A 22,990-nucleotide genomic window follows, 5' to 3' on the forward strand; every position below is an offset into this window, starting at 1 on the left:
TAGGGGTGATCAGGCCGGCAGGGGGGACAGTTAGGGTTCGATTCCAGGTCAGGGCACATGCCTGGGTTGCGGGCTCGATCCCCAGTGTGGGGCGTGCAGGAGGCAGCTGATCCATGATTCTCTCTCATCATGGATGCTTCTCTCTCTCTCTGTCTCTCTGTCTCTCTCTCTCTCCTCTCTCTCCCTTCCTCTCTGAAATGAACATTTTCTCCATACCACTGCACATGTGCTAAATTGGATGTATAACCTTCCTTAAAACTCTCATGTGGTCTGAGCTCCTCCTCATTCACTATCACCACAATCAGCCATATGTCTACTTGCTATACCACCCGAGGGGAAAGCGCTTTCAAATGTATGATTGGAGGCCACCGTCACCTTGTGAGGTCAAAAGTGCAGTGTCATTATCCCCAGTGTTCCTTTCACGGGAAGCACACGCCCTGGCTGGTGTGGCTCAGTGGATAGAGCGTTGGCCCTCGGACCGAAGGGTCCCGGGTTTGATTCCGGTCAAGGGCACGTACCTCGGTTGCAGGCTCGATCCCTGGCCCTGGTTGGGGTGCGTGTCTCTCTCACATCCATGTTTCTGTCTCTCTCTCTCTCTCTCCCCCGCTCCCTTCCACTCTCTCTAAAAATCAGTGGGAAAATATTAACAAACAAACAAAACAAGAATAAAAACAAAAACCACGCCTGGCCGCTGTGGGTCAGTGGTTGAGCATCAACCTAGGAACCAGGAGGTCAGGGTTCGATTCCCGGTCAGGGCACATGCCTGGGTTGCGGGCTCCATCCCCAGTGTGGGGCGTGCAGGAGGCAGCCGATCCATGATTCTCTCTCATCATGAATGTTTCTCTCTCTCTCCTCTCCCTTCCTCTCTGAAATCAATAAAAACATATTTTTAAAGATATAAATATATATATATTTTTTATTGATTTCAGAAGGAAGGGAGAGAGAGAGAGAGAGAGAAACATCCATGAGAGAGAATCACGGATCGGCTGCCTCCTGCACGCCCCCACCTGGGGATCTGCAACCCTGGCATGTGCCCTTGACTGGACTCAAACCTGGGACCTTTCCATCCGCAGGCCAACGCTCTATCCACTGAGCCACACCAGCCAGGGCTATAAAAACGTATTTTGAAAAAACACACCCCCCCCAAAAAAAATAAATAAATAAGGAAACTTAGAGATTTAGAGAAGATATTCAGACACCAAAGAAGTGGTAGCTTGGAAACCAAACGTCTGCTTCCCTGCCTTCTAACTCAGCAGTCTCTCCCCCACGTCCTCGGAGGATTCCAAAACACAATACGGCCGTTCGAATAGAAACCCTCCTGGCATTTATCCCCTTCCGGCCAGACAGGTGTGTCTGACCCCGAAGCCCGCGTCTCCACCGTTACCCCTCGACGAGGGAATCGGATCGGAACAAAGTATAAATCAAACGTTCGATGACAAAAAAAAAAGCAAAAAAAAAGCAAAGGAAGATTGCAACAGCAACCGACCGCGCTGGTGGAAATACGCAAACGGATCCCGTTTCAGGCAAGCATGTGGGTTCCGTGATGTTGTAAGATTGTGGGTTTCCTTCCAGGATGCCACGCTTCGATCCAACCACCGGACCGTATCTTACAGAATGCGCCGTCTGCCAGAGGATATATCCAATGGGCGTCTGTGGGGCCTCCTCGTCGTTTCGACTACACCGGTGGTCGGCAAACGGCGGCTCGCGAGCCACACGCGGCTCTTTGGCCCCTCGAGTTTTTAGCAGAGGCCGGCTGAGGAGTACCCTCATTAAGTGAATAACCACGTACCCACCTCTATAGTTTAAGTTTAAAACATGTGGCTCTCTCTCTCTTGCCCTGACCGGTGTGGCTCAGTGGATAGAGCGTCGGCCTGAGGACTCAGGGGTCCCGGGTTCGATTCTGGTCAAGGGCATGTACCTGGGTTGTGGGCACATCCCCAGTAGGGGGTGTGCAGGAGGCAGCTGATCGATGTTTCTCTCTCATTGATGTTTCTAACTCTCTATCCCTCTCCCTTCCTCTCTATAACAAATCAATAAAATAAAAAAATTAAAAAAATTAAATAAAACATGTGGCTCTCAAAAGGAATTTCAATCGTCGTCCTGTTGGCATTTGGCTCTGTGGACGAATGAGTCTGCCGACCACTGGGCTAAACTCTTTCCTGCTTCTTTGTAATTTTAGGTTCCTCCAAGCATCATCCATAAACTTGTTTTTTAAAACATATATTTTTCTTGATGTCAGAGAGGAAGGGAGAGGGAGGGAGAGAGAGACATCCATGAGGAGAGAGAATCATGGATCGGCTGCCTCCTGCACGCCTCCCACTGGGGATCGAGCCCGCAACCCGGGCATGTGCCCTTGACCGGGAATCGAACCCTGACCTCCTGGTTCCTAGGTCGATGCTCAACCACTGAGCCACGTCGGCTGGGCTCGCCTGAGCCATTCTGGATGGCATTTTATAACACTCGTGACAAACTTTCCTGTCTTAAAGCAGGTCACTCCAAAGAACACAAAAGCTTAATGCATCAGCAAAGCAACACACGCCAAGTGCTGGCGAGGAGGCGGAGAACAAGGAACCCTCGTGCACGGCTGCTGGGAATGCAGACTGGTGCGGCCACTGCAGGGAACAGTATGGAGTTTCCTCAAAAAAAAACTAAAAATGGCCCCGGCCAGTGTGGCTCAGTGGAGAGAGCGTCGGCCTGCGAACTCAAGGGTCCCGGGTTCGATTCCGGTCAAGGGCACGTGCCTGGGTTGCAGGCTCATCCCCAGTGCGGGGCAGCCAATCAATGATTCTCCCTCATCATTGATGTTTCTATCTCCCTCTCTCTCTCTCTCCCTTCCTCTCTGAAATCAATAAGTATATATATACATACGTATTTTAAAGAAAGGTTAGCATGTATTTTTCTCTCTGCGTGTCACTCAGTATTTGGGGTGGGTACTCCCGGGATCTCCGGGTAACAAAACAAACAAAAAAAATGAGCATGATTTGTAAGCGCCCCAAAAACAGCATCATTGTCGGCGTCCACGTGCCAAGTTTCACAGGCGAGTTCTCTCCGGAACCAGCCGAGGAGGCAGCTGGGGGAGATTAACCGCTGTTGAAAGCCACTTGGCTGGATGGAGGGCCCCATCAGCATCCGCGGAGCCCGAGAGGAAGCGGCCGATTATAGCCAGAGACGCTGGGAGAAAGGCCAGCGCGAGGCCTGCCCTGATCCGAAGGGAAGATGCGAAGGGAACAGAACCACCATCTCGAACGGACCGTGTGGGGAAGGCCTCTCCACGGGGCGGGAGCCAGGATGAGCTGGAGTGGGCCAATTCGGACCAATTCGGTTATCGTTCCCATTTTCCCATTCGCAGGAAGGCGTATTTTTAAAAATATATATATATTTGTATTGATTTCAGAGAGGAAGGGAGAGGGGGAGAGAGAGAAACATCCATGATGAGAGGGAATCAGGGATCGGCTGCCTCCTGCTCGCCCCCTGCTGGGGATCGAGCCCGCAACCTGGGCCTGTGCCTGTGACTGGGAATCGAACCCGGGACCCTTCGGTCTGCAGGCTGATGCTCTATCCACTGAGCCACACCAGCTAGGGGGCCCCTCCGACTCTTTAAGGCTGATCTCCGCAACACGGCTTCCTACTTCCTCCCCTTTCCTCGTTCCAGGATAATCTGTGGATTCCGTTGCCTTTCACGTTCATTCTGGAGCTTTCCATTGCCTTTTTTAAAAAATATATATTTTTACTAGAGGCCCGATGCACGAAAATTCGTGCCAGAGGTGGCCTTTCTTCCCCCCGGCTACCAGCTGGGCTTCCCTCCTCTGGCAGCAGGCAGGCACCCGGGACCCTGGCTGGCTTCCCCCGCAGCCACCCACAGGGACCCAGGACCGGGTTAGCTCCCTCCCACCCCCTGGCCTCGGCTTCGTCAGGAAGGACGTCCGGAAGGACATCCGGAAGGACGTCCGGTCTAATGAGCATATTACCCTTTTTATTATTATAGATTGATTTCAGAGAGGAAGGAGAGGCAGAGAGAGGAACATCAGAATCGGGATGGAGCCCGCAACCCGGGGAATGGAACCAGCAGCCCCCTGGTTCACGGATGGACCCCCACCCGCCGGGCCCAGCGTCCCTGTTTCTAAGCCACGAACATCACGTCCCTGAAGCAAGGGACCCCGTACCTCCCAGGCAGGTGACCGTGCAAGGGGTGAAGCCAGCGTACTCCCAGTGGTAGGTCAGCTCGCTGTCCTTGGCGGGGAGGGCCGCGCCGGGGGCCAGGGCGGCGGGGCCGCGGTCACAGGCGCGCAGCAGGCAGGGCCGCCGGGCGGGCGGCGGGGGGCCCTCGCACTCCTCCGGGGGCAGCTCCGTCTCCGTCTCCGTGAAGGTGAGCAGCACGCGGCACCTGACCTCCCGCACCTGCACGCCCGGCCCGCAGGGGGCGCTGCAGGGGGACCAGGGCTCCGGGATGAACCTGCGGGGAAAACGGGGGGGGGGGGGGACAGCAGTCACCCGCAGGCCCCTCGGGGGGCGGGCGGCGGCGGACGAGCATCCTGTGGAGGGAAAAACAGCTTCATTCCCACGACATCCAATCTGGGCGGAATGCTCCAGGTTTTTAAAAAATATGTATTTTTTTGCCCTGGCCGACTTGGCTCAGTGGATAGAGCGTCAGCCTGCGGACTGAAGGGTCCCGGGTTCGATTCTCGTCAAGGGCACATGCCCGGGTTGTGGGCTTGATCCCCAAAAGGGGGTGTGCAGAGGGCAGCCAATCGGTGATTCTCTCTCAACATGGACATTTCTATCTCTCTCTACCTCTCCCTTCCTCTCTGAAATCAATAAAAAAAAAAAAACGGTTAAAAAATCTAATCTAGTAATAGACAAATATGCAAATTGACCGCCCTTTGCTACACCTAAACCACGCCCACCAGCCAAGCCATGCCCACCAGCCAATCAGGACGCGTATGCAAATTACCCTAACAAAGATGACGGCTAATTTGCATATCAAGACAGCGTTGAAAGAAGCCAAGAGCTGCAGAAGGGAGTAAAGCTTCTAAGAAGCAAGCAAGCCGGGAGGCGGGGGGGGAGGAGAAGGGAGGAGCGAAGTCAGGGCCGGGGGTGAAGGGAAAGCAGGCGGGCTGGCGGAGAAGGCGGGGCGGGTGACAAGGGCGGAGCGGAGGCGGGGCCAGGGGCGAACGGAAAAGCAGGCGGGCTGGAGGAGAAGGCGGGGCGGGGCCGGGGGCGGAGGGGAGGCGGGGTAGAGTGCAGCAGGAAATCCTATTGCAGGATTTTTCCTGCAACGGGAACGCTAGTTCTATATAATAAAGAGGTAATATGCAAATTGACCCTCACGCCCTCACACAAGATGGCCACCCCCATGTGGTCAAAGATGGCCGCCATAAAATGGCCAGGAGGGGAGGGAGGGCAGTTGGGGGCGACTGGGCCAGCAGGGGAGGGCGGTTGGGGGTGACCAGGCCACAGGGGAGGGCGGTTGGGGGTGACCGGGCCAGCAGGGGAGGGCAGTTGGGGGAGACCAGGCATACAGGGGAGGGCAGTTGCGGTGTACCAGGCCGACAGGGGAGGGTAGTTGAGGGCGACCAGGCTGGCAGAGGAGGGCAGTTAGGGTTGACTGGGCCAGCAGGGGAGGGCAGTTAGGGGCAACCAGGCAGGCAGGAGAGGGCAGTTAGGGTTGACTGGGCCAGCAGGGGACGGCAGTTGGGGGCAATCAGGCCAGACATCCAGCGAGGGGTCCCAGATTGGAGAGGGTGCAGGCTGGGCTGAGGGATAACACCCGCCCCAGTGCATGAATTTCGTGCACCGGGCCTCTAGTATATATATTTTTTGATTTCAGAAACCATTGGGACTCCAGGGAGGAGCGTTTAAAACCATGAGGCGCCCGAGCCGGTGTGACTCAGTGGATAGAGCGTAGGCCTGCGGAATGAAGGGTCCCGGGTTCGATCCCCCCTCCAGGGCACATGTCCGGGTTGTGGCTTGATCCCCAGTGGGGGGCGTGCAGGAGGCAGCCGATCCATGATTCTCTCTCATCATGGATGTTTCTGTCTCTCTCCCCCTCTCCCTTTCTCTCTGACATCAATAAAATTATATTTTAATAATTGTTTTTAAAAAGAATGAAACAAGAAGGCGCCCTATGCACGGCCCACACATCCCGCGGCTGAAAGCTAAGAAGGCCAACACTGCACGTTCCTTGGCTTAGCTTCAGAAGCGATCATTTTTATCTTCCTAATTAAAAATAAATAAATAAAAGCCCTTGAACGTCCTCGCCCGTGTGGTGTGTCAGTTCAGAGCCCGGCGCAGTTAGCCACAGACTCAGAAATGTTTATTTTCCCCAGCGGCTCCGGCTCCAGCTGGCTTTCCTTGGGGCCTGGAGACCGGCCTCCAGCGGCTCCTCCTCCCTTGTCAACAGCAGCACCCCGCCCCCCCCCCCCCCCCCCCCCCCCCCCGCCCCCGCACTTGGACAGCCTGATTAAGGGAGGCAGGAAGCTGAGTGCCCTGCGGTTTTGCAGGGAGAGCAGGGGGAATGCACAGTCAGAGGGGGAGGAGGGTCCCATAAACTTCACACTCCACAGCCAGGAGCAGGCTGGGACTAAGCCTGGGATTTAAACAGGGAGGTGGGGGGGGGGGGGGGGGACACGGGCGGGGGGGGGGGGAAACAGAGGAGAAGGGGTGAGGGTGGGAGGCAGAGGGGCAAGGGTGGGCAGCGGGGCCTCTCTGTTCTAAATAAGTGGGGGAGGGGGGGGACTCCGCTCACCTGCAGGCTCATCACCTGCAGGCTTTGTCCACCTGTGAGCTCCCTCCACCTGTGAGCTTCCTCCACCTGTGAGCTCCCTCCACCTGTGGGCTCCCTGCACCTGTGAGCTCCCTCCACCTGTGAGCTCCCTCCACCTGTGAGCTCCCTCCACCTGTGAGCTCCCTCCACCTGTGAGCTCCCTCCACCTGTGAGCTCCCTCCACCTGTGAGCTCCCTGCACCTGTGAGCTCCCTCCACCTGTGAGCTCCCTCCACCTGTGGGCTCCCTGCACCTGTGAGCTCCCTCCACCTGTGAGCTTCCTCCACCTGTGAGCTCCCTCCACCTGTGAGCTCCCTCCACCTGTGAGCTCCCTCCACCTGTGAGCTCCCTCCACCTGTGAGCTTCCTCCACCTGTGAGCTCCCTCCACCTGTGAGCTCCCTGCACCTGTGGGCTCCCTGCACCTGTGAGCTCCCTCCACCTGTGGGCTCCCTCCACCTGTGGGCTCCCTGCACCTGTGAGCTCCCTGCACCTGTGGGCTCCCTCCACCTGTGGGCTCCCTCCACCTGTGGGTTCCCTGCACCTGTGAGCTCCATGCACCTGTGAGCTCCCTCCACCTGTGAACTCCCTGCAGCTGTGAGCTCCCTCCACCTGTGAACTCCCTGCAGCTGTGAGCTCCCTCCACCTGTGAACTACCTGCACCTGTGAGCTCCCTCCACCTGTGAGCTCCCTCCACCTGTGAGCTCCCTCCACCTGTGAGCTCCCTCCACCTGTGAACTCCCTGCACCTGTGAGCTCCCTCCACCTGTGAGCTCCCTCCACCTGTGAGCTCCCTCCACCTGTCAGCTCCCTGAACCTGTCAGCTCCCTGCACCTGTCAGCTCCCTCTACCTGTGAGCTCCCTGCACCTGTGAGCTGTGGGAGCGCACTGACCGCTAGGGGCAGCTCCTGCACTAAGTGTCTGACCCCTGGTGGTCAGTGCACGTCATAGCAACTGGTCAACTGGTGATTTGGTTGACTGGTTATAACGGTCGCTTAGGATTTTATATATGTAGACTAGAGGCCCAGTGCATGAAATTTGTGCATGGAGGGTGTTACCTCAGCCCAGCCTGCACCCTCTCCAATCTGGGAACCCTCAGGGTCTACATTAGCAGTCAGACATCCCTGTCACAATCCTGGATCGCTGGCTCCTAACTGCTCACCTGCCTACCTGCCTGGTCACTCCTAACTGCCCCTCCCTGCCAGCCTGATTGCCCCTCATTGCCTCTGTGTGCCACCCTGATCACCCCTTACTGCCCCCCACTGCCGGCCTAGTCACCTGTCACCTCTCACTGCCCCCCCCCGCCAGCCTAATCACCTCCAACTGACCCCCTGCTGGTCTGGTCACCTCTTATTGCCCCCCCAGCCAACCTGGTCGCCCCTCACGGCCCCCCTGCTGGCCTGGTTGCCTCACGCAGCCTGCTGGTCAGTCATTTGGTCGTCCCTCGGGCTGGCCCCAGGTGGCCGGGCAGCCGACATCCGAGGCTTGCCTGTGCCTCGGGCCGGCCCTGGGGAGCTGGGGGGGCTGAGGGGACTGGGCGCCGCCATCTTGTGGCTGTGGGCGCCGCCATCTTTGAGGGCGTGGGAGTCAATTAGCATATTCCCTCTTATTGGTTGTGGATGCTGCCATCTTTTGTGAGGGCGTGACGGCCAATTAGCATATTCCCTCTTTATTAGATAGGATGCTCGGGGGGGGGGGGTGGGCATTCAAAATGATCCATTAAGAATGAGCCTGCTCGCCGAAACCGGGTTGGCTCAGTGGATAGAGCGTCGGCATGCGGACTCAAGGGTCCCGGGTTTGATTCCGGTCAAGGGCATGTACCTTGGTTGCGGGCACATCCCAGTGGGAGGTGTGCAAGAGGCAGCTGATCCATGTTTCTCTCTCATCGATGTTTCTAACTCTTTATCCCTCTCCCTTCCTCTCTGTAAAAAATCAATAAAATTTATTAAAAAAAAAAACAACATAAAAAGAATGAGCCTGCTCTATTTGGTCCAACATTTAACTAGCTCACCCCTATGATTCCCAGGGCCTTCTATGGCCCGCGGGCCGGACGCTCCCCACCCCTGCTTCAGAGGTTAAGATCAACCTGATGAACCAGACACGGAGCAACAAAAGATGACGAGGGCCACGGAGTCAACGCGACGCTTCCAGGCCCCAAACTCGGATGCACCATGTTCTTCCCGCTGCCCCACAGCTTGGCGGCTCCGGGGCCACCGCCTTGCACCAGGTGTGCCGGTTACTGATGCGGATTTTCGCCCCCCCCCCCCAGATGGAGTTACACGTATGTTGATCTAGATGTGATCTGATCTGCATGCTATCTTGCTGTATTGACGGCAAGCTTCAAAACTTCCTACGTCGGATTTTCCGAAGGGGTTGACATCCTAGATATTTTTTACGCTTAAAAAAATGCTGAATTCTGCCGAAACCGGTTTGGCTCAGTGGATGGAGCGTCGGCCTGCGGACTCAAGGGTCCCGGGTTCGATTCCGGTCAAGGGCATGGACCTTGGTTGCGGGCACATCCCCAGTAGGGGGCGTGCAAGAGGCAGCTGATCGATGTTACTCGCTCATCGATGTTTCTAACTCTCTATCCCTCTCTCTTCCTCTCTGTAAAAAATCGATAAAATATATTTAAATAAATAAATAGGTTGCTTTGCCCATTAAAAAAAAAATGCTGAATTCCATGCCAAAAAAAGAGACGTTTTGATTCATTACTTCGTTTCAAAGGAAAAGTCATCGTAGACTTCGGGGAGCTTATGGTGAACACGCTCCATCTCAAGATCCTTGTGAACGCGGGTTTAAACGCTTTAAAAGTGATGGTTTCGATGTGAAAGACAAAGAACGTCCAGGTCATTTTGAACTACGTAAAAGAATGGGCCAGAAGACACGGCAAAGTCATGTTGCTTCCTGATGACGCACCATCACGCACTTCAAAACCAGTTGAAGACACGTGAACAGATCCTGCCTGGGAAGTATGAACCCACCCGCCGTATTCACCAGCCCTCGCTCCTTCAGATGGCCACTCGCTCCGATCGATGGCACACGCACTTTCTGAGCGGCCCTTCGACACGTGCGAAGACGTGGAAAATGGGGTCTCTGAATGGTCTGCCTCAACACAAGAGAAGTTCCACTGGGACGGTATCCACCAATTCCCTGAAAGATGGGGGAGATGTGTAGCTCGCGATGGACCTTACTTTGAAGAAAGCACTCTAGATGTTTCTCTTGAAATGATCGTGTTTTCTTTGATTACAAAATCCGCGTTACTAACCGGTCCATCTAGTAGTCCCTTGGACCACGCGGACACATTTCAATGTAAATCGCTTTTCTTGGTTAATCTTCCCGATGATATTTTTCCCATTGATTTTTTTAGAGAGAACAGAAGGGAGATGAGGAGGGAGGGGGGAGAGAGAAAGAGAGAGAGAGAAACATCGATGTGAGAGAGAGAGACATCGATGGGTTACCTCCTGCACGCGCCCCGACCGAGAGAGAAGCCGGCAACTGAGGTACATGCCCTTGACCGGGATCGAACCCGGGACCCTTCAGTCCGCAGGCTGATGCTCTATCCACTGAGCCACACCGGCCAGGGCTGTGACCGCCTGCACCATGGAACATGACTGGCTTATGTCTTTTTTTTATTTAATATATTTTCTTGATTCTTTACAGAGAGGAAGGGAGAGGAATAGAGAGTTAGAAACACCGATGAGAGAGGAACATCGATCAGCTGCCTCCTGCACACCCCCCGCTGGGGATGTGCCCGCAACCAAGGCACATGCCCTTGACCGGAATCGAACCCGGGACCCTTCCGTCCGCAGGCCGACGCTCTATCCACTGAGCCACACCGGCCAGGGCTGGCTTATGTCTTTAATACCGCATGGCCCTTGGTCAAATCACGTGTGTTCATCTAGGTGTAGGAATGATGCTAAGTTTCTTCATCGAAACAGACCCCTGGGTCCGCTGTGCGTTAAACGATCCTGCTCTCCTGTGAGCTTCTCCCAGACGCTGCCAAAGCGGGGCCGGCGGACTGAGCCACAGAGAGGAATGCCCGCCGGCTCGGGCCCTCGGGGTCCGCAGCGCCGGGGCCCCGGGGTTTGGAACCGCTGGACTCCGGTGAGGACAAACATTACGTAGATCGTGTTCATGGGCCGGGCTCTGGTTACTCCCTGAAAAGGCCCTCCACCGCCCGGCCAGTGTGGCTCAGGGGATAGAGCGTCGGCCTGCGAACTGAAGGGTCCCGGGTTCGGTTGCAGTCAAGGGCACATGCCTGGGTTGTGGGCTCCATCCCCAGTAGGGGGGCGTGCAGGAGGCAGCTGATCCATGATTCTCTCTCATCGTGGATGTTTCTCTCTCTTCCTTCCTCTCTCTGAAATCAATAAAAATAAAGTTTAAAAAAAACCCACGAATGTATAAAATAACTGAGTGAATGAATGAATGAATGAATAAATAAATAAATAAATAATAAAATAAAAGGCCCATCACAGCCTGGCTGATGTGGCTCCGTGGTTGAGTGTCGGCCTATGAACCAGGAGGTCAGGGTTCGATTCTGGTCAGGGCACATGCCCAGGTTGCAGCTCAATCCACAGTGTGGGGTGTGCAGGAGGCAGCCGATCCATGATTCTCTCTCCTTACGGAGGTCTCTCTCTTTCTCCCTCATCCTTCCTCTCTGAAATCAATAAAAATGAAGTTTAAAAAAAACACACAAATGTATAAAATAACTGAATGAATGAATAAATAAATAAAATAAAAGTCCCTCCACAGCCCGGCCGGCGTGGCTCAGTGGTTGAGCATCGACCTAGGAACCAGCAGGTCAGGGTTCGATTCCCGGTCAGGGCACATGCCCGGGTTGTGGGCTCCATCCCCAATAGGGGGCGTGCAGGAGGCAGCCGATCCATGACTCTCTGTCATCATGGATGCTTCTCTCTTGTGGCGAGCCGGCCTGGCCATGGCATCCTCAGCCCCACGGTGGGCGCCTTATGTGCCGCGCCAGCTCAGCCAGGTCCCGTGGGCCTGAGAGGGGGCGGTGAAGGACTGAGAAAAGACAGACAAGAGAAAGAAAGCTGGGTCTGGGTGGGACGCTGCCCTCTCTGATGGAGAGCTAGCAACAGCGCCACGGACTACAAGCCGTGTCTTTACTTTACAGCCAGATGCCTCGAGGCAAAGTAAGGGCGTGGCAACCCTTCTCCTGGGTTGCGATCCTACTCAACTACATGCACCTGAACTCTATCAAGCCCACGTCACTCAGCCACGTGGGGCCACGTGCTCGGACCATAGATTCAAGCTGATAACCATAGCTGTTGGCTATCGTGGTGCGGGGAGGGCCCTGCCCTCCACGCTGGAACTTGCACGTGGCCTTGCCACGAGAGGACCGTGCCCTCTCACTAGTCCGAGGCTTGAACCTGTCCACCACACGCTGTAGCCGCTCTCCACATGCTCTCTCTCTCCCTTCCTCTCTGACATCAATAAAGATATATTAAAAAAAAAAAAAGGTCCGATACTCACATTGGTTGATCCGTCGCCACCCTCGTCTCCTCCAGTTCCCGAGCTTGCTTCAGCCAGGGCAGCTTGGCCTCCACCGGGCGTTTTTCTGAGGAAAGAAGTGCAGACGCCACAAGCTTAACTACCGTGAAGCAGGAGGAGCTGGGATGCCGCCGTTCCTTGCTGAAGATTTCATCAACAACGAGGTCGTGATTCGCACAGCCGGTGTGGCTCAGGGGCTGAGCGTCGGCCTACGAACCAGGAGGTCACGGTTCGATTCCGGTCAAGGGCACATGCCCGGGTTGTGGGCTCCATCCCCAGTAGGGGGCGTGCAGGAGGCAGCTGATCCATGATTCTCTCTCCTCATGGATGTTTCCGTCTCTCTCTCCCTCTCCCTTCCTCTCTGAAATCAGGAAAAACACATACACGGAGTGGCCAGATGATGATGATCTCTGAACGCATAATCATCTGGCCACTCAGTGTCTATCCTATAGAATAAAAGGCTAATATGCACATTGTCCCCTCGACTAGGAGTTCGACCAGCAGGCAGGCCGGCCAACCGCCCATGTCCCCTCCCCCTGGCCAGGCTGGCCGGACCCCACCCATGCAGGAATTTATGCACCGGGCCTCTAATATATATAATCATCTGAGTGGCCAGACGATTATGCATTCAGAGATCTGGCCACTCAGTGTATATTTTTAAAATATACATATAATATAATAATCTGGCCACTCAGTGTATATTTTTAAAAAGAAGAATGTTAGACCCTAACTGGTTTGGCTCAGTGGATAGAGCGTTGGCCTGTGGACTCAAGGGTCCCAGGTTCGATTCCGGTCAAGGGCATGTACCTTGGTTGCAGGCACATCCCCAGTGGGGGGGGGGGGGTGTGCAGGAGGCAGCTGATCGATGTTTCTCTCTCATCGATGTTCCTAACTCTCTATCCCTCTCCCTTCCTCTCTGTGAAAAATCAATAAAATATATATTTAAAAAATAATAATAATAAAAATAAAAAAAGAATGTTAGTACAATGAAACATAAATGCAGCAATATTAGAACGAGAGCTGGGAGACACCATTCTATGTAACTTTAAAACACAAACCTACTGCCCTAGCCGGTGTGGCTCAGTGGATAGAGCGCTGGCCTGTGGACCGAAGGGTCCCAGGTTCGATGCCGGCCTCGGGCACGTACCTCGGTTGCAGGCTGGATCCCTGGCCCTGGTCACAACGCATGTGGAAGGCAGCCTGTTGACGTTTCTCTCTCTCTGTCTCTCCCTCTCCCTTCCACTCTTTCTAGAAATCAATGGAAAAATATCCTTGGGAGAGGATTAACAAAAACAATCTTATATAATAAAGAGGTGATATGCAAATTGACCATCACTCCAACACACACGATGGCCGCCCCCATGTGAACACAAATGGCCTGCAGGGGAGAGCAGTTGGGAGGGACAAGGCCTGCAGGGGAGGGCATTTAGAGGTGACTGGGCCAACAGAGGAGGACGGTTGGGAGGGGACCAGGCCTGCAGGGCAGGGCAGTTAGGTGCAATTGGGCCGGCTTGAGAGGGCAGTTAGGGGCAACCAGGCTGACAAGGGAGGGAAGTTAGGGGTAACCGGGCCAGCAGGGGAGGGCAATTAGAGGCAACCAGGGCTGCAGGGGAGGGAAGTGGGGGGCACCAGGCCAGCAGGGGAGGGCAGTTAGGGGTGACCAGGCCGGCAGGGGAGGACAGTTGGGGGCAACCAGGCCTTCAGGGGAGGGTAGTTGGGAGGGACAAGGCCTGCAGGGGAGGGTAGTTGGAGGGAAAAGGCCTGCAGGGGAGGGCAGTTAGCGGTGACCAGGCCTGCAGGGGAGGACAGTTAGGGGCAACCAGGCCAGCAGGGGAGGGTAGTTGGGGGTGACCAAGCTGGCAAGGGAGGGTAGTTAGGGGTGACCGGGCCAGCAGGGGAGCAGTTAGGCGTCGATCAGGCTGGCAGGGGAGTGGTTAGGGGGTGATCAGGCTGGCAGGCAGAAGTGGTTAGGGGCAATCCGGCAGGCAGGCAGGCAGGCAGGCGAGCAGTTGGGTGCCAGCAATCCTGGATTGTGAGAGGGATGCCCACTGGGATCCGGCCTAAATGGGCAGTCGGACATCCCTCAAGGGGTCCCCGATTGGAGAGGGTGCAGGCCGGGCTGAGGGATACCCCCCATCTCAGTGCACAAATTTCGTGCACCGGGCCTCTAGTAAATAAATAAAATGTACACGCACCCTTGGGTCTGTAACACGGGACGGGGACGAGGCATTCCTCCTTGATGTGTAACTTCAGCTGGGGGTTGCAGCCGCCCACGTGCTGCCCGCGGTGGTTGATGCACAGCACGACCCGGTAGCGCAGCCCCCGGCCGCAGGTCACCGTGCACTTCGGGGAGGAAGAGAGGAGCCGGTGAGATCCACAGAGGTGTCCGCGGCTTGTGCGAAGCAGAAGCCGCGGTTCCATGTCAGCGATCTGCAACTGGTGTGCTGCTACAAGTTTTAAAACGCCCAACACCGCCCTGGCCGGGGTGGCTCAGTGGATAGCGCGTCGGCCTGCGGACCGAAGGGTCCCGGGTTCGATTCCCGGTCAAGGGCATGTACCTCAGTTGCAGGCTCCTCCCCGACCCAGGCCCTGGTGGGGGTGCGTGCAGGAGGCAACCCATCGATGTGTTTCTCTCACATCAATGTTTCTCTCTGTCTCTCCCTCTCCCTCCCACTCTCTCTAAAAATCAATGGAAAAATATGCTCAGGTGAGGATTTAAAAAAAATAATAATCCTATATAATAAAAGGGTAATATGCAAATAGACCAAACGGCAGAGCAGCTGAACAACCAATCAAAGAGTAATATGCTAATGGTATGCTAAGGCTGCTCAACTGCTCACTGTGACGTGTCCTGACCACCAGGGGGCAGACAGTCAACTGGTTGACCAGTCGCTATGATGTGCACTGACCACCAGGGGCACATGCCCCGACCAGTAGGTTAGCTTGCTGCTGGGGTCCGGCCCATCGGGACTGAGCAAGACAGGCCAGACATGCCCTGGAGCCCTCCCACAGTCCCTCCCTGGCCCCACCTGTGCACCGGTGGGGTCCCTCACCCACGCCTGAGCCCTCTCGCAATCTGGGACCCCTCGGGGGGATCTCAGAGAGCCAGTTTCAGCCCAATCCCACAGGCCACTCCCTTTGGGAGGGCGCCAGATGCAGGGCTCATGGCTGGTGAGGGCTGCTGTAGCAATGCGAGCCTCTCCTGCTGGGGACCGATTGAGCACGAACCCGAGGCAGGCACAGTGGGGCCGGGATGAGCGGGAGCAGCAGGGAGGAGCTGCAGGTGGTGTTGGACTGTGGGTTTCGGCCCAATCTCTGCAGCCCACCCAGAGGGACCCCACCCGTGTAACGATGGGATCCCTCTGCGTGGGACCTCTAGTCTCTCTATATAAAAGGCAATAATCTCTCTATACAAAATGCAAATTGTCCCATCGGGAGTTTGACCAAGACACCAGGAGTTCGATCGCTCGCTATGACGTGCAATAACCACCAGGGGGCAGCACAGAATGAAGGAAGGCCCTGGCCGGACCTGATCGCCAGCCAGGCCTAGGGACCCTACCCGTGCACGAATTTCGTGCACCAGGCCTCTAGTAAATAATAAAACACACAATACCTGACTATTTAGTGAGAGGCACTGACCTCTTTTCTCTTAGATTGTCAAATAAAAAAGTGACAAGGGCCAATACAACAATAGCCTTCCGGTGTGAATTTTCTTGATTCCTTTATTCTAATGCTAACCGTGTCAATCACACTCAACATCCGGGTGCAAAAGGTTAAGCCATACATCTATGGGTCATATAACAGGGTTGCATCTTATTGGTCACATCGCATAATAAGGTGGCATCTGAACGGTTGATTCTTGGTAGCAGAAATCCTCACATACAAGTCTAGGCATCTGATTTCTTAAAAAGTCACTCTGGAGCAAAAAGGGTAGGTAATTATTATTTTTTATTACTACTAGCAGTATTCTGTAAATCAATCAAAATTATACCGATGCTTTTTGTCAGATTGGCAAAAAAAAATAATAATATATTTTGGTGTGCCGCAGAATTTCAGTAATTAATGTGTGTGTGTGTGTGTGCCGTGAGATGAAAAAGGTTGAAAATGGCTGGACGAGGTCAATATTAAACAGAAAAGATGAAGTCGCCGTGAAAAAAAAAAATATTGAAATCCCTTGAAAATCCTTCTGTTTAAATAGGAAAGAAACTTTGTTTTGTTTTTCAAATTTGATTAAAAATTGACATGACCTTATCCATCACTTTGTGAAGATGGGAGAAACGTTGCTAAGCTATAAATTTCAAAAAAAAAAAAAAAAATTCAAGGCCTGGCCAGTGTGGCTCAGGGGATAGAGCGTCAGCCCGTGGACTGAAGGGTCCCGGGTTCGATTCTGGTCAAGGGCACGTACCTCGGTTACAGGTTCCCCGGCCCTGGTCAGGGTATGTGCAGGAGGCAACCCATCGATGTGTCTCTCTCACATCGATGTTTCTCTCTGTCTCTCCCCCTCCCTTCCACTCTCTCTAAAAATCAATGGAAAAATATCCTCGGAAGAGAATTCACAAAAACCAACGAACAAACCCAAATTTGCTCACGCAGACCAGCGGATCATCTTTCTCTTCTATCTACAGAAGTCGATCTTTTAAAGCTATTGTCCTATGAAGAGGTCACCCATATCTCTCTCTGTCTCCCTTCCTCTCAGGAATCAATAAAAAAATATATTTTAAAAAAAATCACAAAAAACAATAGCCCTGGCTGGTGTGGCTCAGCGGATAGAGCGTCGGCCTGCGAACTGAAAGGTCCCAGGTTCGATTCCCAGTCAGGGCCCGTGCCCGGAGTTGGGGGGGTCCATCCCCAGTGGGGGGCGTGCAGGAGGCAGCTGATCCATGATTCCCTCTCATCATGGATGTTTCTATCTCTCTCTCTCCCTTCCTTTCTGAAATTAAAAAAATGTTTAAAAAACAATAAGCCCTAACCGATGTGGCTCAGTGGATAGAGCGTCAGCCTGCGGACTGAAGGGTCCCGGGTTCGATTCCAGTCAAGGGCATGTACCTTGGTTGTGGGCACATCCCCAGTGGGGGGTGTGCAGGAGGCAGCTGATGGATGTTTCTCTCTCATCGATGTTTCTAACTCTCTATCCCTCTCCCTTCCTCTCTGTAAAATCAATAAAATATATTAAAAAAAACAAAAACAGAAACCCAGTAACCCGTGGCCCACCCCCCTGCACACCCGGCCCGGCTCACCTGGGACCACTCCATGGCCACCCACTTGGGGCAGTGGAAGAGGTTGCAGGTCTGCATGACCTTGGGCCGCGGCGCGTACATGCACTTCCACTCCTCCACCTGCAGGATCTCGCCGTGCAGCGACTCCTCCACGCACACGAAGCTGCGCCGCTGCGTGCCCCCGCCGCAGGACACGGAGCACGCCGTCCACGGGTTATGTTCCCAGCTCGGAAGCAAACAGACGCAAGCATGTTACTCGTGTGCTGGTCATGCGTGTGCGTGCGTGTCCTGTGTGTGTGTGTGTGTGTGTGTGTGTGATCGGGTTGCAGAGAGGATCACAGTTGTGGTTCGGCACAAAGAGCATGGAATGTGGAGGATTAAGACTTAAGTCTTCATTCATTCATTCACTCATTCATTCACTCACTCACTCATTCACTCATTCTTTCATTCATTCACTCATTCATTCATTCACTCACCCATTCGTTCACTCATTCATTCATTAATTCATTTTTATCCTCACCCGAGGATATTTTTCCATTGATTTTTAGAGAGAGAGAGGGAGAGACAGAAACATCGATGTGAGAGAGACACATCGATGAGCTGCCTCCTGCATGTGCCCTGACCAGGGCCCAGGCCGGGGAGGAGCCTGCCACCGAGGTACGTGCCCTTGACTGGAACTGAACCCGGGACCCTTCGGTCCGCAGGCCGACGCTCTATCCACTGAGCCACACCGGCCAGGGCCAGACTTTCATCTTAGCTGCTACACAATCTACAGTCACAGGTGACCTCTGACCCTGAGGTTACCGTCCTGTGGGAGCGGTCCACCTGCCTCATTCCCCTTCACAGGACACGTGAGAGTCTAACTAATCACACACGGAGTAGGAATATGAAAGCCTCTTTAAGCTGTCTCCACGCTAGCCCGGCCGGCGTGGCTCAGAGGTTGAGCATCGACCTACGAACCAGGAGGTCACGGGTTCGATTCCCGGTCAGGGCACACGCCCAGGTTGCGGGCTCCATCCCCAGTGGGGGGCGTGCAGGAGGCAGCCGATCCGTGATTCTCTCTCATCATGGATGTTTCTCTCTCCCTTCCTCTCTGACATCAATAAAAAACATTATTAAAAAGTTCTTATAAACTTTCTCCAAGCTATGAAACACTAAAGGACGATATTTCTAGAGAATCATAGGCACTCAAGGTCAGAAGGACAATGAACTAGTGAACGCCGGGGTGGGGGGTGGGCTGGCTGGAGGGGTTCATAGGGGAAAAGGGGGACACATGTAATACTTTGAACAATAAATATGGAAGAAAAAGGGAACTCAAGGTGAGAACGCAGCCTGCTAGTCCCCCCGAGTAGGGAAAGGGGGTTCCGATTTCTGATCCCTCGACATGCATGAGGTACCCCGGGACCCCCCCACCCCTGCGCCCACAGGGACGGAGGCAGCCTGTCCCGTGGAATTCCGAGAAAGGTCACTCTTGTTCTTCACTGAAGCCATCCCTCCCCACCCCCCACCCCTCCACCCTGCTCTCAGGGCAGGGCCTGCTGTCCATCCCTCTTCCATCATAGCCCTTCGCTACAGACACAACCATCCCTCGCCAACCGCTTGGAGCAAATGACAGAAGAGTAACCACAGCCCTGGCCTGTAGGGAGCGGCTGTAGGGTCAGGTCAAGCCGTGGACTGACCTGTGGCAGAGCCACATACAAGTCCCGGCTTGGAGGGCAGAGCCCTCCCAGCACAATGAAGCTGGACCTTCTAGTCCACTCTTGTTCTTAGGTAGCGGATGGGGCATCAAGTGCTGCCGAAACAGGGCTTGAGTCACGAAATAGATTGGAAACTCGCAAGAACGTTGTAAGCATGCTGACCCCACCCCTTGTTTGCCTGGTGGGATCTGACGATAAAATAAAGCTTCGGCTGTCAGGCTGGGTCACTGTGTCCTCATCCAGGCACAGTGGTCCACCTGGCCCCAGCTGTATTCTTTGTCTGTCTCCTTTAATCCTTCACTGCCCTCCTCAGGCTCACCCCTGGCCGGTGTGGCTCAGTGGGATAGAGGGTCGGCCTGTGGACTGAAGGGTCACGGGTTCGATTCCCAATCAAGGGCACATGCCCGGGTTGCAGGCTCGATCCTCAGTAGGAGGCGTGCAGGAGGCAGCTGATCCATGATTCTCTCTCATCCTTGATGTTTCTCTCTCTCTCTCCCTCCCCCTCTCCCCTCCTCTCTGAAATCCATGAAAATATATATACTTTTTTAAAAAAGAGTAAGGACGTCACTCACCGAGGGAGAGGCTGGAAATGGTCATACGGCATGATCTCTTTAAAGCCGTCGCTGCAAATGGAACCACGTGAGAGCATCAGTCCTCAGCCAGCAAACACGTTTATTTATTTTAATATTTTTAAAAATTATTCTTACTGATTTTTTACAGAGAGGAAGGGAGAGGGAGAGAGAGGTAGAAACATTGATGAGAGAGAAACATCGACCAGCTGCCTCCTGCACGCCCCCCACTGGGGATGTGCCCGCAACCAAGGTACATGCCCTTGACCGGAATCGAACCCGGGACCCTTCTGTCTGCAGGCCGACGCTCTATCCACTGAGCCATACCGGTTAGGGCAACAAACACGTTTATTAATTTGACGAAGACAGATCTGACATCCCGAACACCGAATCTCTCTCAAAATGAAAGCTAAGTAGCCCTGGCTGGTGAGGCTCAGTGGGTGAGCGTCGACCTATGAACCAGGAGGTCACGGTTCGATTCCCGGTCAGGGCACATGCCCGGGTTGTGGGCTTGATCCCCAGTGTGGGGCATGCAGGAGGCGGCCGATCCATGATTGTCTCTCATCATGGATGTTTCTCTCTCTCTCTCTCTCTCTGAAATCAATAAAAAAAATCCTATCTAATAAAAGAGTAATATGCAAAATGACCATCACTCCAACACACAAGATGGCTGCCCCCATGTGGACACAAGATGGCTGCCCCCATGTGGACACAAGATGGCTGCCACAGGATGGCCTGCAAGGGAGGAGAGTTGGGGGCGGTCAGGCCAGCAGGGGATGGCGGTTGGAAAGGACTAGGCCTGCAAGGGAGGGCAGTTATGGCCAATCAAGCCTGCAGGGGAGGGCAGTTAGGGGTGACCAGGCCAGCAAAGTAGGGAAGTTGGGGGAGACCTGGCCTGTAGCGAAGGGCAGTTGGCGGGAACCCAGGCCTGCAGGGGCGAGCAGTTGGGGGGCAATAGGCCTGCAGGGGAGGGCAGTTAGGGGCAAACAGGCTGGCAGGGGAGCAGTTAGGCATCAATCAGGCTGGCAGGGGAGTGGTTAGTGGGTGATCAGGCTGGCAGGCAGAAGCAGTTAGAGGCAGTCAGGCAGGCAGGCGAGCAGTTGGGAGCTAGCAGTCCTGGATTGTGAGAGGGATGTCCGACTGCCTGTTTAGGCCCTATCCTAGGATCGGGCCTAAAAGGGGAGTCAGACATTCCTCGAGGGGTCCCAGCTTGGAGAGGGTGCAGGCTGGGCTAAGGGACACACCCCCCGCCCCCCGTGCACAAATTTCGTGCACCGGGACTCTAGTATATATATATTTTAAAAAGAAGTATGGCCCTGACCGGTGTGGCTCAGTGGATAGAGCGTCGGCCTGCAGACTGAAGGGTGCCGGGTTCGATTCCAGTCAAGGGCATGTACCTTGGTTGCGGGCACATCCCCAGTGGGGGGTGTGCAGGAGGCAACTAATCGGTGTTTCTCTCTCATCGAAGTTTCTAACTCTATCCCTCTCCCTTCCTCTCTGTAAGAAATCAATAAAATATATTTTAAAAAATAAAAAAAGAAGTATGTGTCTATCATTAAAGCAAACAAACAAACAAACAAACAAACAAACAAAAACACCCTCAAAATGCGGAGAGCAGGCAGGGGCCCACCTGGTGGGGCAGGGGTCCATGCCGCACTCCTTCAGCTTGGGTTTGGGCTTGACGTTCTCGGGGTAGTAGTGGCAGTAATGGTCGGGGACCACCCTCTTTAGGCGCGTGTCCACGCACTCGGCCGAGTTCAGCTGGTAACCTGCCGGGGGCGGGGGAGAAGAACAGTCTGAGAACTGCACCTGTTTCTTCTTACGTGGCTGCCTTCTCATGCCCACACCCCATGTTCCCCCTCTCCCCTATTTAAGAGACTTAACTCAGGCCTGGCCTGCGTGGCTCAGGGGTTGAGCATCGGACGATGAACCAGGAAGTCAAGGTTGGTTCGATTCCCGGTCAGGGCACATGCCCGGGTCGCGGGCTCGATCCCCAGTAGGGGGCGTGCAGGAGGCAGCCGATACATGATTCTTTCTCCTCATAGATGATTCTCTCTCTCTCTCTCTCTCTCCCTCTCTCTCTCTCCCTCTCTCTCCCTCTCCCTCTCTCTCTCACCCCTCTCCCTTCCTCTCTGTAAAAAATCAATAAAAAAATATATATATATGAGTGTGTGTATATATATATATATACATACACACATATATATAATATATGTTTAAAAAAATAAAAAGAGCCAAAACTGGTTTGGCTCAGTGGATAGAGCGTCGGCCTTCGGACTGAAGGGTCCCGGGTTCGATTCTGGTCAAGGGCATGTATCTTGGTTGCGGGCGCATCCCCGGTGGGGGGTGTGCAGGAGGCAGCTGGTCGATGTTTCTCTCTCATCGATGTTTCTAACTCTCTATCCCTCTCCCTTCCTCTCTGTAAAAAATCAATAAAATATATTTTAAAAAATAAAAAGAAACCTAACTCGGGCCCGGCCGGCGTGGCTCTGTGGTTGAGCATCGAACGATGAACCAGGAAGTCAAGGTTGGTTTGATTCCTGGTCAGAGCACACGCCCGGGTCACGGGCTCGATCCCCAGTAGGGGGTGTGCAGGAGGCAGCCGGTCCATGACTCTTTCTATGGGAGGCAGCCGGTCCATGACTCTTTCCCCTCACAGATGTTTCTCTCTCTCTCCCTTCCTCCCTCTAAAAGTTAAGAAACACGTTAAAAAACAGAACAAATCTCCGTGAGCGCCCGCGCCTCACCTCCTCCGCAGGTCACGGTGCAGGGGAAGAAGTCGGTCTGCCGCCACTGATGGCTGATGGGCTGGTAGAAGAAGAACTGCACTGCGCTGTCCCTCGCCACCGTGAACCTGGCCTGGACGGAGAGACAGGGTCACGCCTCTGCAGGGAGGGTCACGCTCACGCGCTCCACGCCATACAGAACGCGGTGGATAGAGGGTCGGCCCAAAGACGGAAGGAACCCCGGTTCGATACCAAGGTCAAGGGCATGGACCTTGGTTGCGGGCACATCCCCGGTAGGGGGTGTGCAGGAGGCAGCTGATCGATGTTTCTCTCTCATCGATGTTTCTAACTCTCTATCCCTCTCCCTCCCTCTCTGTAAAAAATCAGTAAGATATATATATTTTTAAAAATCAATGGGAAAATATCCTTGGGTGAGGATTAACAAAAAAGAAAAGAAAAAGGAAAGACATTTTCAGACAATATGACTGAAACTTTAAACATGAAAGAAACAA

General features: G+C 54.2%; 1 protein-coding gene across 1 annotated transcript in view; it reads right to left on the reverse strand.

The window, feature by feature from the left end:
- The window catches only part of ADAMTSL3 (ADAMTS like 3), a 140,689-nt gene that overhangs the window by 30,818 nt on the left and 86,881 nt on the right, over positions 1-22,990 (reverse strand). The window contains exons 13-19 of the mRNA XM_054713175.1: positions 22,500-22,611; positions 21,383-21,521; positions 19,756-19,806; positions 17,508-17,712; positions 14,466-14,613; positions 12,253-12,337; positions 4,164-4,453 (exon numbers count right to left, since the gene is read on the reverse strand). Of these exons, the coding sequence (XP_054569150.1) occupies positions 4,164-4,453; positions 12,253-12,337; positions 14,466-14,613; positions 17,508-17,712; positions 19,756-19,806; positions 21,383-21,521; positions 22,500-22,611 (1,030 nt within the window). The remainder of the gene's footprint in view (positions 1-4,163; positions 4,454-12,252; positions 12,338-14,465; positions 14,614-17,507; positions 17,713-19,755; positions 19,807-21,382; positions 21,522-22,499; positions 22,612-22,990) is intronic.

The sequence above is a fragment of the Eptesicus fuscus genome, chromosome 25 (assembly GCF_027574615.1).
Source record: "Eptesicus fuscus isolate TK198812 chromosome 25, DD_ASM_mEF_20220401, whole genome shotgun sequence".
NCBI classification, from domain to species: Eukaryota; Metazoa; Chordata; class Mammalia; order Chiroptera; family Vespertilionidae; genus Eptesicus; species Eptesicus fuscus.